Below are 18,103 nucleotides of genomic sequence, written 5' to 3'. Positions count from 1 at the left end.
CTAATTTTCAAGTAATTGGCATTAGAACCTTCAACAGCGACGGTAGTCTTGGTGGAATTTCCCCCTTCTAGACTGGATTTAATATCAACATAATTTCTGATGCTATGGTACTGTTCGTCAGCTAGAATCTCAATATGAAATTTGGGAATTTCCTGCTGGAAGAAGCTGCAAAAGTTGGACTTGAAGTCTTGCTAGAAGAAGCTTCAAAAGTTGGACTTGAAGTAAATTGGCAAAACACAAAAATTAATGCAGTCGAACCGCAAGCCCCAGTTAGGCCCCCAGAATGCATTAAAGTTTGTGGACTCCACGTTGAAGTTGTTGCTAACTTCACCCATCTTGGCTCCGTGATTTCGAATGATGACTCCGTGGACGCGAAACTATTCAGCCGAATCGCGAAAGCCTCTTCTATTCGGAAGACAGAATGCTTTCTGGAGGTCGCCCCATATTTCTAGGCACACGAAGTGGCGCATATATAATACATCTTTGAACTCAGTCCTGATCTACATGGCTGAGACAAGGCTCCCAAAGTCCAGAATATTGATCATGATCGATGCCTCCCAGACGAAACAACTCCGTCGATTCGAGGGTCTCCGAAGAGACGATTTTGTGAGTAATGAAAGGCTCCTTGCCCTTACTCACCAAGCTCCGTTCCCAAAACAAATTGCCTAGTGAACTCTCAGTTGGTTTGGGCATCTCCTTTGGATACCACTGACAGCCCCTGCTGGAATTATATACGACTTTGACCCCATATCCCATGGCTGGTCACGTCCGAAGGGTAGACCTTGGACCAGATGGAAGGACATCCTACAGAAGTTCCACAACATGGCCGACATTGCTGCTGTCGAGGTCCCCCTCATAGCAGCAGACTGGTCCATTTGGAGAGGCACAGTTGCTATGCTCTCTATGCTACATATAATGCGGCAGGAGCCTTAAGTCAAGACAAGTAAGTCAATAGTGCAGGCATAGTAATTATTAAACAGGATATTACATTTTTCGGCACATTTTCTTTAAAACTAATGAATATTAATTAATTTTTTGTTCAAAATTACAACCTTTATCTGTTTTCGTTTATGTGCTTGAGGCTGGGGTGTGCTATCAAATTGATTGGTTAAAATTAACTCTTATAAAAAGGCTCTAGTGATGACTAGCTCACAGATGAATAAATTTTGTAGTATACTTTGGATCCATATCGAGGGAAACTTCCACCCCCGGTAATTAAGTTCGAAAAAAATATAGTAAGAAATTTCCTGCAAGTTTAATGTTGTTTTTCAGGTGCTGAAAGTAAAGATGATGCAAAATCACAATGTCACAAAATCACAATTTTGAAGGAAGGTGACTCTAAATTACAAAATGACAATTTTGAAGAAATGCAAGATTTTTACTCAAAGAAAGCCTCAGACTTCAAAAAACTACCAGAAATCGGACAACTTGTTGCCTGCCAAGAAGAAGAAGACGGAATATGGTATAGAGGAGAAGTCCTTGACGTAGATAAAGACTTTGCGCAGGTAAGATGCATTTTGCTCTCCTGCATATCAAACACTAAAGCATAAAGTAGCAGCAAAGCTACAGTTTGTGAATTTTTAATCAGAAATGTGATGGTAGAATTTTAAATGTCGAATACTCTTTCCTGATTGTGACATAAGAGGAGATTACAATAATATAAGCTAAAGCAATAAAAAAGAAGTAAACTACTACTACTATTATTTGTATTTTGCCCTTTATAATTAACCCAATCATTTCGTAGTTTGTAGTTCCATAGTTAAGGCATAAGAGCCTGCTGAAGAAATTCCAAGCCCATAGAATTTGTAGCCAACATCTGTTGGAAATTCTTGAAAATTTTCTGAAACATCACAGGCTTCAGAGTCTTTAATGTGTTTTTGTGTAGTAAAAATCTAGTAAATCTTGGAGCTTCTTCGAGTAGTATCCTGGGACTCACACTTTTTCTGCTGCATATCAATGATATTCGATACAGTGCTTATACTTCAGATGGTAACTCAAATATTTTTTTGACATTGAATGTCATCTGATACCTCAGATGACATTCAATGGCACAAATTTTTAAAATGAGTTCTAAAATTGCCAAAAATAATATGAATAAGTAATATTGAAAATTACCAACAAACTAAAGCCTGGGTTGCATTATAGTTGCACTTGTGGATAAAATTAAAATTGAATGTGACTACGGCACCAATTTTGTAGGTAGTTCATATCATGTTGAGTTAAACATTGCTCAACTCTCAAGCGTAAAATCTCTGGTTGACCAATCAAAGTAAAGATTGAAGTTGTATTTTTTTTATGAATTGGAAAAGATGGAAGCTTTTTGATGAAGTTCTTCTATCTGTAAGATGAATTTGGTTAGATGAATTGTTAGTAAGTAATAATTGGAAAAAATTTAGTGACGATACAAGCCTTTGAAATCAATTTGTTGGTATTTCCTTTTCGCTTCTTTATTTGCATGTTTGATGCTAAATAAAAGAAAAAATAAACCATTGACAGATCAGGACTTTTTTTTATAGACGGATGAGACTATGGTGCGGGTTGAGCACAAGAAATTAATTGTGGCGGGTTTCATCAAAGTGAATAACTAGATGTTTAGGCATCGTAAATTTGTTCTTATTATTATAGCTGGACCAATTATTATAACAGATTTGTTATTATTTATTACAAAGGCCAATTATAATTGGTCTGTCGTGTATACTATTACCTAATCATTTGTTTAAACAGGCTTGTCACTAAGTTTACTTCTTTCTTCTTTTGTTTGTTTTTTTATGTAAAAGTTATTACGGTGACACAATCATGGAATATCTATATTATTGCAGCTCATTTGTTGTTATAATTGATGGGAATAACAGTCGGTCTATCAAAAAAAAAATATATGATTGTAGTAGGTAGTCGCGTTCCAGTTCTCAAATAGAAATTTTTAGGAGTCACGAGAAGTCACTCTTTGGAGAAGGAAATCGTAATTGGACGGATTTCTCGACTGGAACGCAGCTGCTTTGGAATTCGATCTCCTTTACAACTATTAAAATAATGGTACTTGTCTGTTATAGCGCCTATATTAAGTTTTTCATCTAAATAGAACTGTTTTTCTGACTAATCCTAGTGAAATATCACAAAATATGATGAAAATATAGTACTTGAGAAACAGATTTGGGCTATGTATTTGCACATTGGGGGGGGGGGGATAAAGTATAGCGGGTCTGGGTGCAAAATGTGTTAGGCACAATTATTCTGCATATTATGAAGTAATTTCCCATCTATTCTGTCACTTCTCTTTGTCTTGTCTCACGCTAAGCTGAAAGAAACTAACGAAGAAGCCGGTTTTACAGTAGGTCAATGAATGAAGAACTTAACAAAAGGCGCTATAACAGACAAGTACCAAAATAATAAATGTAAGATCAATAGTCAATAATTAATGCACTTCATTGGTCAGGGACGTATACTGTAGAAAGAATAGGTGATCATGTTCCTGCCGCCTTACATGAAATGCCAAGTTGTTTGCTATTATTTCTGTTTTTATCTTTCTTCCTCTTATTCGGAAATTCGCATGCACTGTTGGGTTCTAGGAATAAAAGTGCATAAAAAATTGTATTAATTATAAAAGCATTTTTTTTAAAGGTATACCTAATTGATATTGGAAAGGAAACTACTAACAATATAACGAGGCTTAAGCCACTTGAAAACCAATTCCTTCATTAATCAGAAAAGGTAGTGTTTTCTTGCTAGTTTGCCTTTTGATTCTTTGCTTGTTAGTTTGTCCTTTGATTGCTCTAGTAAGATTCCTTTGAAATTAGAAAGAGGTTGTGGCATTGTGAAACATTCAAAGAAAGAAACAATTTTTTGTAGAAATTAAGATCAAATTATTTTGTTTTATATTAATTATATCCTGCTAAATTATTTGAAATTGTTTTAACTATTTTGATCATGTTATAGTTGTAATGGAATTATAAGGTCGAACATGCCTTTCGTAACCAGATTTTTCGTTCAAGATTTAATTTCATGCTATTGATTTGGAATAGATTACACAATGACACAAGGTCAATGACATGTGTCGGTCGGTGTTGATTTGTGTGTTTTTTTTATTTTGGTCAGGTTTATTTGTATTAGACGGAGAAGGGCTCTCATGCTTTTAGTTTTCAATAACTCTTCTTTTCAGGCTATGTAGTTGTCTCGCTGATAGTTAATTTTTTGTGGGAAGACTCTCTCTCTCTCTCTCTCTCTCTCTCTCTCTCTCTCTCTCTCTCTCTTTCTCTTTCTCTCTTTCTCTCTCAGAGACAGAACTTCGGAAGGGGCTCATTGTATTGGTAATCCCAAGTTCTACTCCTTTCTTTAAGATTCAGAGTTATTGGAGTGGATACCCTCCCATACCTCGTATTTTCCCGAAATGCATCTGATAGAAATTTTGAGATTGCCATTTGTTGTTGTAGAAACTTCGAAAAGGCTTATTCGATTGGAAATTAAAGGGGCTAGTGCCCCTTTTAATATTCGAGAGTGATTGGAGGCCAACTAGCCCCCCTCCCACGTCCACCATTTCCCCACACACATCCAATCAAAGTTTCGAGGTAGCCACATTGTTCAGTGTAGTTGAAAGGTCCGGAAATTATGTCTCTGAGGATGACAACCTCCCCAGCCCTCAGGGCAAGGGTTACAAGTTATGCCCTGGGGGCATATAAGGTTTTTATAGAAAGGGTGGTCGTATAAACTTTGGAGGGGTTCATTGGACTGGTAATCAGATTTTCTAATACCGTTTTTAAGATTCAAAGTGATCGGTGGGTGGATACCCCACACACACACACACACACCTCGTATTTTCCTGAAGTGCATCTGATAGAAATTTTGAGATGGTCATTTGTCGTCGTAGAAACTTCAAAAAATGCTCATTCGATTGGGAATTAAAAGGACCTTTTTTAATAGTCAAAAGTGATTGCAGGGCAACACGCCCCCCGCCCACACACCTATCAATTCCCAGAACACATCGAATCAAAATTTTGAGATTGCCATTTTGTTCAGCGTTGTTGAAAGGTCTGGAAATTATGTCTTTGAAAATGACCCCCCCTCTCACAGCCCTCAGCGCAAGGGTTGAAAGCTATGCCCCGAGGACATATAAGGTTTTTATGGAAAGGGTAGTCTTATAAACTCTGGAGAGGGCTTATTGGATCGGAAATCTGATGTTCTAGTTCTCTTTTTAAGGGTCAAAGTGATCGGGAGCAGCCGCCCTTCCCCCCTACGTTGTATTTTCCACAAATGTATCTGATAAAAATCTTGAGATAGCCGTTTGTTCAAAAATCGTCCAAATATCATATAATAAGGCCTTTGGGGTGAAAAGAATCTCCCAGAGTCTGGGGGGGGGGTAAGGGCTGTAAGTTATACATTCGGGGGTGTGAGTCATTTTTATGGAAGGGGTGGTCGGGTGAACTTTAGAAGAACTCATTTAATTTGAAACGTATAGTTTTAGTTCTCTTTTAAGAGTCAACATGATGTAGAGCAGCTACCCCCTCTCCCTGACATCCTCTTTTCCCAAAATGTATTCAATTGAAATTATGAGATATCCATCTTGTTACCAATAGTCCTAAAATCATATAAAAATATCTTTAGGGTTGACACCATGGGCTCCTAAAGCGCCCTTGGGCAATGGTTGTAGACATATAAGGTTTTTAAGGAACGGGTGGCCGTATAAGCTTATGGAGCTCATTTGATTCGAAGTTTTAGTGCCCTTCTTAAGAGTCAAAATGAATGGAGGGCACCCCCCCCCAAGCCTATCTTTCCCCAAAACATATCCGATCAAAATTTTAAGAGATCTTTTTCTTCAGCCTTATTGAAAGATCCAGTAATTATGCCTTTGGAGATCTCAACCTCGCCACAGTCCTCAGGACAAAGGCTGTAAGCTAGGCTAAGCCCACAGTATATGTTATTGAGAAAAGTATGCATGTTTGAACTTTACTTTCCAAGAAGGCGAAGGGCGTTGAGGTGAGCCTTTCAGAAAATGTTGAGGGGTGCGTCGAATTAAATCAAAACATGTTATGTGTATACGGATTGTCAAAAGGGTGTAACACAAGAATAACTGAGTATATGAATTTGTAAAATTCAGGAAATGATAAGGGGTATGATCAAAAAGGCAATATTTACATTCTCCAGTACTACTACACCTACCACCCTACTACTACTACTAGACTACTCTATTTAAAGTATTAAGAGGAAATTCGAGCTAAATCAAAAGACGCTATGTGTATGCAAATTGTCAAAATAGCATATTTCAAGAATTGATTCGCGTATTAAGTTGGAACTTTCAGAGAATGCTTAAAGCGGAAGATCATCTCACCAAATTGCAATATGTGCACACTACTGCTAATACTACTCTTACTGCTGCATTTACTACTACGACTACTGCTTGTACTGATACTACTTCTAAGGCTAAGAGCACTGAGAGGAAAATTTGATAAAATACAGGTTATCAATAGACCTATCAGCAATGTCATAGTAACGGCTAATTGTATTAAGTTGAAACTTCCCAGACTTGATGAGAAGGAGGTTCTACTGACCAAAAGGCAATATGTTAATACTATTACTAGTAATATAAATACTGCTACTATGACTACTATTATAAGTATGATTAAGGGTTGTGAAGGTGAAATTTTTAAGGAATTTTGAGGGGGAGGGTGAACTGAATCACAACACTCCTTCTGTATGCAGGTTGTCGAAAGGGCGTAACAGCAATATCTTAGGAACAGTTTGATGTGTGAAGTTGAAACTAATATGGCTTGATGTGGGGGATGTTAGACAAACCTAAATAAAATATTTTCACTCTAATGCTGATGCTTCCAATCACACTTCTACTACTGACGCCATTATAACTACTTCTATTGCTACTACTACCACTAAAGCTTAGGCTACTACTATTAATTCTACTGCTAATACCACTTATAAAGCTAGTGATATTAAGGTGAAAATTTTGAAAATTTATTTCAAGCAAATTTATGGTGCTATGTCAATTCTAAATTCTTGGTCAACCTTCTTAAGACCATAGGCGGGCGTGCATTGTTTGCCTCTCATTACAGGCAATCTAACGGTCTTATGTCAATTTTAAATTCTTTGTCAGCATGCCTGAGACTCTAGGCAGGCATGCCTTTCCAAAAACTAACAAACAAGTATGTGTCCAATAAGAGAGTCATGCTTACTCCTGCCATTTACCTGTGCCACAGCCATTTAAACATTTGCCTCTCAATTACTTGGACTATCTGTTTTGGCTTTTCTCTTTGCACAATTAGCCATGTCTTGATGCAACCTATGCAACCTTCTGCAAAATACTTGATAACTTTAATTCAAATGCTTGAAATTTCTCCTGCTTGAAATAAGGAGAAACTAAATGGAACTAATTCACTGAAAATACTGTTGAAAAACTTGCTTTGTGTAAAAAGTTTTTTAAATTAATGACATAAATAGACAAAAAAGAAATATATGATATCATGTAATGATTCTGCCTGCTACTACGTGCTTGAACATTCAAATATCTTCTTTGTGTGTGTGTGTCTGTATATATATATTATTCGAATCTAAATCAAAATTCAACCAATACACAACTCAAACACTATAAAATTCTACGCTTTATAGTTGAATTCCTCTTTGCCTTGTTGTTTCATTTATTTATGTCAAGATGATTTGCGGAAGAAATAATATCATCAAAGACATGTTATTTATTACGAAGACATATTATCAAATACAAAGACATTGATCTCGTATAAAATTAGGCCTTATATTTTTAAATATATGAGGCAGGGAGGCCTTATAGGATATTAATAGTGCGGTTTTTATCTTAAATGAAAATAAAAACAGTTAGAAAAAACAGCAAATGGGTAAGAGCGATATTAAAACCCAAACTAGCAAAAACAAACTCATCAAAAACTAAAGAAAAACTGAATAACCTTAATTAAGCGTAATAATAATATTAATAAAGCTAAAAAGTTTAGAATTACAAAATGAAAAATAACAGACTTTGTTTTTCAACTCAAAATTTCTCTTGAACTCTGACTTCTCTTCGGAGTTTGTTGATAATACATTTCAAGATAAAATATTGTGTCTAATAGATTCTTGAAAGGTTCATTTAGAAGTAAAACAATATGCATTTTGCCATAATGGTATATAAAGTCACTAGTTAAAACAATAGTAAAAAAACCTGTAATGAAGTTCGCTACAGTGAAAACGACACACGTTTCGAACAGTAGTTTTTTTTATTTGTCATAACATCAGGATCAACAAACAATAAAATCAAAATACTAATCATGCTTACAGGATAGAAAAATCATTCGTCATTTTTTATTATATACATTTAAGGAGTTATTGGGTTTGAAAAGGGAGATGTTTTCAACGCATTTTGGAGGGGCTGATTGGCTTGAGAAAATTTTTTAAAGTAGAAGTTTTGATTATCTTAAAAGGTTCGGTAAATTTGTTAGAGTGGACATGGCACATAGAATTTTTTTTATAAATTTTGAGTTGTTTAAGGTTAGTGGGGTTGTGAGTTGTTAATATCATTTGTTTTACTATTGTTTATCATTATTGTTATTTTGTGTGCGAGTATTATATGTTATTTTGTTGGGCTATTAAGGTTTTATTTGTGTTTCTGTTATTGCCGTTGTTTCTGCTTTGTTGTTAATATGCTGTGGTATGGTTATTGTTATGAATGTGTTTACTATGTATGCAAGTATTTGTTTATTTTGTGTTGTTTTTTCGTCTTATTTTTCATGACTCGATTATTTTTAATATTCTGGTTAATGATGTAATTAAGTATTATTACCTCAGGATTAATGCTTAATTATTACTTAAGTATTATTTGATTATATTAAATAAATTTATTTTTAATGCTCTGGAAGGACACTTTTTTGTTAATATTTCTCTTTTCATTCCATTAATTCAAATAAAAAGGAATTTGATGCCTAAATAAAACTATTGATATGTCAGTTTTGAGTTTTTAAGGCAAAATGTTTAGTTTGTTAAAGCAATATTTTGAAACTGCGAATCAATACATGATTTGCCAGTTGATTGCTCTATGTTTCAAAGGCAAAAATTTAAATGGATAACATATTAATGAGGGAAGCAAGTGATGCCCATCGAGTTGGACCGCATCTGGGACTCTAGGCCTGGCTCGTATTTTCATCAAGTCAGAACTTAGCTTGTTTTTGACTTAAGTTCGAAATTTACTCGTTTTCGGCTTAACTAGAACTTATACCGTTTTTGCACCACATCATCGGACCTCATCAGCTTCGACTCGCTTTCACACCTAATCTGGACCCACCTCTTTTGCACAGAGTTATTCCGTTGCTGCGTGTATGTAATACAGCTATTCAGCCAGAAGTCCAAGAAGGTGTTGTGGACGAAGGTCCGTCTTTAAGGACCTTTGGAATTTTCAAAAAAGATTGTTAAGGCCAAACCATACTCAGATTATAGAATTTTATTTAAAGATATTATTTTGATGGCTTCATTTCAGCCAAACTTTTTGGAATAAGGCAGGTGCGTTGCCCGTCGACGATTTACCTTCGTTAAATTATAAATATGCAAGGTAACACCCAGTAATATGTTTTTATCTATTGAAAAGGAAAGAAAAGAAGGCTTAGCGAAAATGTCATAAATTGGTCAAGCTTATTAGTATGCTTAGACCAAGTATTTTCCGTTGGCGCATTAACTTAGCATTAAGTATCCTATTGGAATAAATCAGTGTCTTTTTAAAATACATTAATTCTCGATTTTCCGCCATCTTCACCTGTTTATGTTCGCAATCAAACGTCGATGTAGGTGGCATGCTCTTCTGAAATCTCATGATTTTTGTAATTTTCCTGTGATTTTCAGTTAATTTGCCTATTTTTGAGATTCTGACGAATTAAAATTCTTTTGTAAGTATCCATGTGCTTCCATTTTGTATGGACTATTTTAAAATAGTCCCTCAATATAATATTTTTTTTTAATGAATTCCATTATTTGTTAAACGACTGAGAATAAATAATAAAAGTTGAGCCATTGCAAAAAACGGTATTTACAATGAAAAAATTCACCCGTCGACTACGGAAGAAATTCTAGCTAACAGTGTAAATAACTAGTACAAAAAAAAACAAAAAAAAAAAAATTTGTATTAAATCCTGTCTTTTGTTTCATGTTTTCGGTCTCATTTAATTTCATTTCTAGGAAAGAAAAGGCGATTTTTAAGTTGAAGAATGAGATGAATATATGAATGACGATAATTTGAAGGAAATACAAAGGCTACCCTTGCTAAAACATGTCCTATATGTTTTATCATGCCTGTAATTACGGTATTTTGTGTTCGTTCTTTTTTTTCCCCTCACTAAGCTGCTAAAAGTCACCAAGGATTCTCACCATTTTGTTGAATGCATGGTGGCTGTTTACGTTGCAATATCTGTCCCATATTATCTAATGTATGTTCATGTGATAAATCTATGGTAGGTAATTCAGATCTACGTCTATGGACTTTTCCTAAGGTATTTTGTTATAGGCTATGTCTATCCTACCATATGTCCTAATTATTAGTATTCTTAGGGTAACGGTATTTTTGTATGTTCATGTTTCGCTCCTTTTTTCGCTTGCCAAAGCTAAACATTTGGTCTCTCTAGAAGAGGAAATTATAGTTGAGAAATATTTAAAATCTTGGATGGCCCTTCAAAATCTTTTTCCTCTCTACTAGGGTACCGCTTTGACCATAGTTGTTTCAAATCCTTTTAGTTGTCGAACTTCTATTTTGGCTGCCATTTAAATGGGCTGCTTAGTCAATTAAATGGCCTGCCCTGATTTTCGTGCTTCTTTTTGGGCTGTCGTTTAAATGGTTTATCTAGCCCATTAAATGGGCCCTAGCTACATTAAATGACCTACTATTTAAATTATCCAAGCAAATGTATATTTGAGTGATCAAATTTCTTTTGCTAATTTATGAGTAATAACAAGAAAGAATTGTTGTAAGCTAGAATAAACAACGTTTCGATAAGAAATTGAAAAATAATGTTCACTAAAACGTTTGGTTGCGTTAAATTAGACTGAGGTTGTGTTTTTTTTTGGGGGGGGGGAGAATATTTATTGACAAAATGAGAAAGCACAAAGTGAAAATTTATCAACAAGTGCTTGTGTGGCCACCTCCAAATAATAGAAAAAAATAACAGCATTGAAGTCTCCAATTTGATTTTGAAAAAAAAACTCCCTGAAACCCGCTTTCATAAAAAAAAGATCACGAGTCATAGGTTTTATAAACTAAACAGTGGTTTTTCTGCAGCCTATCCGTCTCTGGGGAAGAAAACGGCCTTTTTTACGTCATTTTGAAACATTTTATCTATTTCCTCTGAAAAGAAAAACTTCAACGCACTTTCTTGTATGGTGATATGCTGTTTTCTGTAGTTATACGTTTGGTTTTTGGTCATTTTTTTAGAACTTAGCTACAGCTAACAAGTACATGAATTTTTATAAATTTTGCAATAAGAACGGGCTCTTTAGCTCTAAAGACTCAAAAGTTCGTGTGTGTTTTAACTATTTATGTATTTATTTAATTCGGCAATAGACTAACTTCTTTTCTTTTGGAGCTCCGAATCCTGTGCCGACTCGTTGGACAAAAATCTGGTATACAGCACTTTTTTACTGGCTATAAAACTCCTGAATTATAGTGTGGGTAATATCAGTTGGACTATGAAAGGAATCTACATTGAAGAATTGATATAATATTTTTCGTTCTGTACATCGAAGCCACATTTGGCGACTGAAAACACAAACATCCGAAATTCTAAGATTTGTTTACAATTTCTTCTTTGCAATAAAAAAAGCAAAGTATTCTGGGATTGGGAGAGGGATCAAGAGTCAGAAAGGTCCTATTTTTAACAAAAGTGAAGATGTATCTCCTTTTTTGCAAATATTTTATTAATATTTAAAGCAATAAGATAGTAAAGCACTTACCCTGACCAGGCGAAATAATAAGTGAGAGCTCAGATAGAAAAGAAGTTACTACTAACATGTGTGCCTGACTTCGTATTATCCAAAGAATATAGGAAACTTAAGAGATTGAACTTTAAATCATAATTTATGGTTTTGTTGAATACCATCAGCACCATAAATGTTATGGCGGTACTCAATTGAATTAATACACAAAAAAGATAGGTTTAATTGTTGTTTTTATCACTGGCACTCTGATTTTTTGTTCGCTTTCTGCTGATAAAGATATAAATGTATAAAAGTCGCCCCGTAATCTAATGTTTGAAAATCCAGTTGTTTGGCATAATTGAAAATAATTTGAGGTTGCCAATTACAAATATAATGACTGACCCAAATTGCTTACATAAATTAGGATACTCACATTGCTAATTATTTCCTATTATTTGCAAAAGGGAAATGTTCTTGAGGTGCAGGGGGGCTGCAGCTCAGTGCTCAGCTCCACTTACCTAATTATTATAATTTTTCGTGCCATGCAAGTCCTTGATTTTTACAGTGAATGGGAATTTGGTAGAATTTTGGTTTTCCATTAAAACAAACTTTTGATTTAACCTTTGAATTTTACACAATTTAATTTAATGATCTTTTTTGTATTATTTTTGTCAATCGGAAGTTCTGATTAGCAGTCCCATTGCGCTGGTGCACGAAGTTTTTGTTCAAGAACGAAGATAGGTGATTCTAATGAATATTTCTACTTCCTGTCCTGACTTCGAGAATATTATCGGAATTTTTTCATAATGTTCATTTGTTTGAAAAAAAATTCTATACCCAGAATTTTTAACTTATCATTTTTACAAACATTTTACAACGTTTTTTATGTTAAGTTATAAACGAAATATTTGAACTTCCACAACTCTTCACTCCAAAAAAACTTTAAGAAGGGTCTGGATAGGATTTTCAATTTTGATAAAATTTTTGAATTGAGCATAAAAGTTCCAGCAGCAATTCCCGTAAACTATTAAACTTTGTTTTTCAGACTCTACTTGAAGAATCCAAAATTCAATAAAAGAAATAAGATAAACATACTGAAATACGCTCTGTGATTGAAAATGTTTGCTATTATTTCCGAATACAGCGCAAAACGCTATTTTAAGCTGATTATTTATAATGTAGTTCTTGGGTGAAAAAAGAAGATTTTTTTCTCTATGGGACAAAAATGTCAGTGAAGATCGAAAATTTTCAATCAGATTGTCAGTTTAGCTGTCGAAACGTCAATTGAAAAGAAACGCTTCGTATAAATGAATGGTGTTTTAATTCAATTTTGGTGCTGAATGAGTGGTGAACACCTGTCCTAATTTTCGTTGAAACTCGTAATAAGGAGAAGAAAATATATGGTGTGCATTTATTTTTCCGCTTTGGGTTTTAGGCAGCCTTTCTTACAGCGGTAATTTTGGTTAAGTTACAGAGGTTTTGGTTTGGATTAGTACAAGCGTTCACCTCTGGATTAGATTCGTAGTCACAATTGGGAAAGGGTTGAATCAAAAGGCCATTACAGCCAATTGAGGACCGTTAGATCGCGTCAGTAAAGGGTAAGCGTAAGGTTCAAGTCTTAGAAGTTTTCTAAATCATTTGGTATTAATACCTATCAAATTTTATGTGATATTTATATGTAGCTGATTTTGGTTAATTAGTATCACCTTGTCTTCTATAAATTTGCCTGAGAATGTTTATTAGAATAAAAAAAAAAAAAATTTGAAAGGTTTTTTTTTTACCGTCATTGGTTACAGAGGAGTGAGATATTACATATATACATATTTACCATAAAGTAAAGAATTTTGTTTTAGAAATTATACAATTCCTGGTGACCTTGAGGAAATGCCGAAAAATAAAATACGTCCTCTTTAAATTAATGGTTTTGTTTTTGATATTTTTATGCTAATTTTCCATTTAAAATGTTTGATTATAATTAAAACTTTAATAATTAGAATGTTTCTAACTATAAGTTGTAAGGTTAATTTAATAACTATAATATTTATTCTAGGCGCTGAAGATGCTAGTATTACATCATTCAGTTTAATAAAGAAAAAACTTATCCAAATAGAAAGACAAGGTGAATACTTTCTCCTTGCGTCCATACTACTTTCATTTGTCGTGCTATAACTTTTTAATTTCAAAATGTATTTGTTGTTTTTTTACCTTTATTTGTAGCTCTAGAGTTCTTGGTGTGTATATCTTATAATAAAGATCATAGCCGATTTGTATGTCTTCTAGTGACTATTGGAATTTAGTGTGAGAATTTTTTTTTTTTTTTTTTGATCAAGGAAACTTCGCCAGAGCACAGCTACACAAAACAAGAATCCCTGATTCGGTTTTTAAATTTAGATAGACAGGCCCAAATTGAAGATATTAGTTGGAACACTTTATGTGCTTAGGAATTCTAGAACATTTAATATCTCTCAAATTTGACCTGCTTCAGTTTAAATCGAAAAATACCACAAAGTTTCTTAAACATCTTAGATTTATTAGCTGTAATAATTGTGAGTCAGATCAAATTATATGAACAAGCTAATTTTAAGAAAAGCTGCTGTAATTTAAAAAATCTAAAAGATAATTTAAATTTGCGATGCCTAGTCAGACGCACACGCTAGCAGGGCTTTCAGTAGTGTTAAAAAGTATAGTTTTGAAAATGAAATTAAACATTAATACCAAAAACACGACAAAATATATCTAAGTAGGATTTGCAAATAATTTAAAAAAAAATATATTCAATTACTCTGAAAAATTACTGTACGACAAAGGTGAAGACAATATCTTGTCAGGGTCAACTGACTTAATTTTGAAAAAGACCAATCAAAGATCAAAGAGATTTTGAAGCTGTCTTCATTCATTCTCTGAACCCAATTGAAAGATATCTTGACTTAGATTTTCAAGAAAATCAAAATCTTCTGCCAATACCGAAGAATCAGTCAGAAACGGTGAATCCTCGGCATCGTCCCAAAAAAGTTTTAATTCATTTAAAAGTTTTGTGAAAAAATTTTGTTGGGAGTTGGTTTGGGGTCTGCTCTGTCTTAAGCTGCTTCCTTCATCCTTATCCCCAAAAGGGAAACCTTGCTTGTGTGGCATCAGGCCGTACCTTTCCTGAGTTTGCCTAACCCGAACCGTGACTGCAACTGAACTGCTGGTTGACTTTGAAGATATGATAGCTTAGAAAACGGCACAGCACTGCACTGGATCCTGATTAGTGGATAATTCTTACGGATTTTTTTGTTTGGTTGTCTTCCTAGCTAAGTTATCTATTATGGCTTTCCTCCCCATTTTAGTATAATATTCGTAGGCGTGAATATTTAATGATTCAGGGGTATTATGCTTGAGATAGCTTGTGCAGTGCGCTGCTTCTTGTTGATAGAAGAACATTGTCAAGTGTGGAGACCCATATAGTGACCAAATTGGCTCAGGATTGCAAAAGTCTCTCTTTGAAATTGGAGGTCCTAGAGTACTCCTGTGTTCCCGTTCCAAGCCGGCTTAAGCGATTTATTTAGCCTTGAAAATATATACTAGTCCCTATAGTGTACTGGTGGAGCCCATTGCTTTTCCTGCGGCCATAACAGTTTCAAAGACTTTATAAAATGAAAAATGCGACTCGGAACATTACAGTGTTTAAAAGCAACTATCATATTGACGTTTTGCCTAACAAATTGAGGCATTTTGAAAAGAACATATTCGAAGTTTCGGAAACTCATCTCCCAGGGGTAGGAAATAATAAATTATATGGTGTTGGTTTATTTACTCAGGCAGGCTCACACGATGAATTAGGAAGGTTCTAAGTCTTGTGTAGACGGAGATTATGTTAATAATAAAATTCTAGTTGCCCATTTTGCGACTATTCGGTTGTTTACAAAAATGCCCAGGGCCCGGGGGTAGGCGTTGTAAGTCATGTGCATGGGGCATATATGGTTCTTATGTAAGGTATGCTCGCATGAACTACAGAGAGGGCTCATTTTATTGTAAACCGAAAGTTCTAGTTCACTTTTTAAGAGTCAAAAAAGATCCAAGGGCAATTAGCCCCTCCGCGCCCTTTTTTCCCAAACCCATCCCATAAAAATTTTGAGATAGTCGTTTCGTTAAAAATAGTTCAAAGGTCAGATAAGAAAAACTCAAATTTCGACGCAACCCCCCTGGGCCCGGGGGTTGGCGTTGTAAGTTATACCCTGGAGGCATATATGGTTCTTATGGAAGGGATGCTCGTATAAATTTTGGAGAGGGCTCTTGATTGGAAATTGAAATTTATACTTCACTTTTTAAGAATAAAAAAAGATCTGAGGGCAACTAGTCCCATTCTCTAGCCCTTTTTTTCCCCGAACCCATCCAATGCAAATTTCGAGATAGCTATTTTTTTTTAATAGTTTAAGCATCAGATAATAAAAACTCCGGGGATCGACACAGCCCCCCAGAGCCCGAGGACAAGTGTTTTAAGTTATGCCCGGACGCGTATAAGGTTTTTATGTAAGGAGTGGTCGTATAAACCTCGAAGGCGGCTCATTTGATTGGACATTGAAAGTTCTAGTTACCCTTTTACGAGTCAAAAGTTAATGGAGGGTATCTATCCTTCCCTGACACAAACAGCCTCTTTTCCCGAAATGCAAGCAAAACTAATTCTATTAGTTCTTTCCAAGACTGTTCAAGACTAATATAGCTTAACTACAAACAATAGTTTGGATACTGCTCCCTTCCCTAACTGTAAAAGTCTAAAGCGTGCTATGTCATTCGTGCTTCACTGAAAACTATATGTGCCTTGGGCAGTCTTGAAAAGTACAAATTAAATCGGACTTAATGTTTGGTATATTATGCTCTTAACTGGTCAGTTAACGGCAGTTTAAGGTTCTATCCCACTGTAATCGTATTTTAAGATTCAATGCCGCGATAACTGGGTATGAAAATATTTGTAATATAATTAGTTTTCAGAGGAGCACAAATGGCATAGTAAGCTTAATAGAAAGCGACAATTTTTTCTATAAAAAACCTTATATGCTCACAGGGCATAACTTATAACCCTTGCCCTGAGGGCTCTGAAGGGTTTATCATCTTCAAAGAAATAATTTCCAGAACTTTCAACTAAGTTGAACAAAAAGGATCTATGAAAATTATGATTGTTTGTGTTTGGGGAAAGGGTGGGCGTGAGACGGGGGTTGGTTGCCCTCAATCACTTTCAACTATTCAAGAGGTCAATAGCCCTTTCAATTTAATCGAATGACCCCTTTTTCAAGTTTTTATGACAACGCTTTCTGTAAGAACCTTATATGCCCCCAGGGCATGATTTAAAACCGTTGCCCTGAAGGCTTTGGGGGGGGGGGTTGTCATCTTCAAAGACCTAATTTCAAGAACTTTCAACCACGTTGAACAAAATGTGTATCTCAAAATTTTGATTGGATGTGTTTCGGGAAATGGTGGGCGTGAAATTTAATCGAATGACCTCTTTTTCAAGTTTTTATGACAACGCTTTCTATAAGAACCTTATATTCCCCCAGGGCATGATTTAAAACCGTTGCCCTGAAGGCTTTGGGGGGGTTGTCATCTTCAAAGACCTAATTTCAAGAACTTTCAACCACGTTGAACAAAATGTATATCTCAAAATTTTGATTGGATGTGTTTCGGGAAATGGTGGGCGTGAGAGGGGGGTTAGTTGCCGTCCCATCACTTTCATATGTTAAAAAGGGCACTAGCCCTTTGAATTCCAATCGAATGAGCCCTTTTTGAAGTTTCTACGACGATGATTTCTATAAAAACCTTATATGCCCCCAGGGCATAACATACAACCCTTGCCCTGAGGGCTGTGGGGGGAGTGTCCTCCTCAAAGACATTCTTCAACTACCTTGAACAAAATGGCTATCTCAAAAAAAAAATTTGGACGTGTTTGGGGAAATGGTGGATGTGGAAGGGGTGTTAGCTGCCTTCCAATCACTTTCAGGTATTAAAAAGGGCACAAGCCCTTCCAATTTCCAATCGAATGAGTTCTTTTTGAAGTTTCTACGACAAATCCTTCGATACGAAGTGCCCTGGTCTAAAACAAAGAAATAATATATTGTGCCAACATCGTTGTATTTCTTCTGATTTTATGTTTAATATAGCCTTCACTTTTCTTTAAAAAACTTCTTTTTCGGGAAGTTTTTTTTTTTAAATTAATTATTAGCAAAGACGG

General features: G+C 35.0%; 1 protein-coding gene across 7 annotated transcripts in view; it reads left to right on the top strand.

Annotated features, from left to right (window-relative positions):
- Positions 1-14,162, top strand: part of LOC148939397 (uncharacterized) — a 112,383-nt gene extending 98,221 nt beyond the window's left edge. For 5 of the 7 annotated variants that reach the window (XM_089106585.1, XM_089106587.1, XM_089106586.1 and 2 more), the window contains exons 7-9: positions 1,273-1,505; positions 3,619-3,708; positions 10,171-14,162. In XM_089106585.1, the coding sequence (XP_088962711.1) occupies positions 1,273-1,505; positions 3,619-3,699 (314 nt within the window). In that variant the 3' untranslated portion in view covers positions 3,700-3,708; positions 10,171-14,162. Of the gene's footprint in view, positions 1-1,272; positions 1,506-3,618; positions 3,710-10,170 lie in introns of those variants that run through there. The other 2 variants (XM_089106591.1, XM_089106590.1) reach the window with 2 other exon arrangements.
- Positions 14,163-18,103: the final 3,941 nt, after the last annotated feature.

The sequence above is a fragment of the Artemia sp. Qi Xiang Cuo genome, chromosome 21 (assembly GCF_049724085.1).
Source record: "Artemia sp. Qi Xiang Cuo chromosome 21, ASM4972408v1, whole genome shotgun sequence".
In the NCBI taxonomy this organism is placed as follows: Eukaryota; Metazoa; Arthropoda; class Branchiopoda; order Anostraca; family Artemiidae; genus Artemia; species Artemia sp. Qi Xiang Cuo.
The sequence above is the reverse complement of the archived record's forward strand: the minus strand, read 5'-3'. Positions and strand labels throughout refer to the sequence as shown.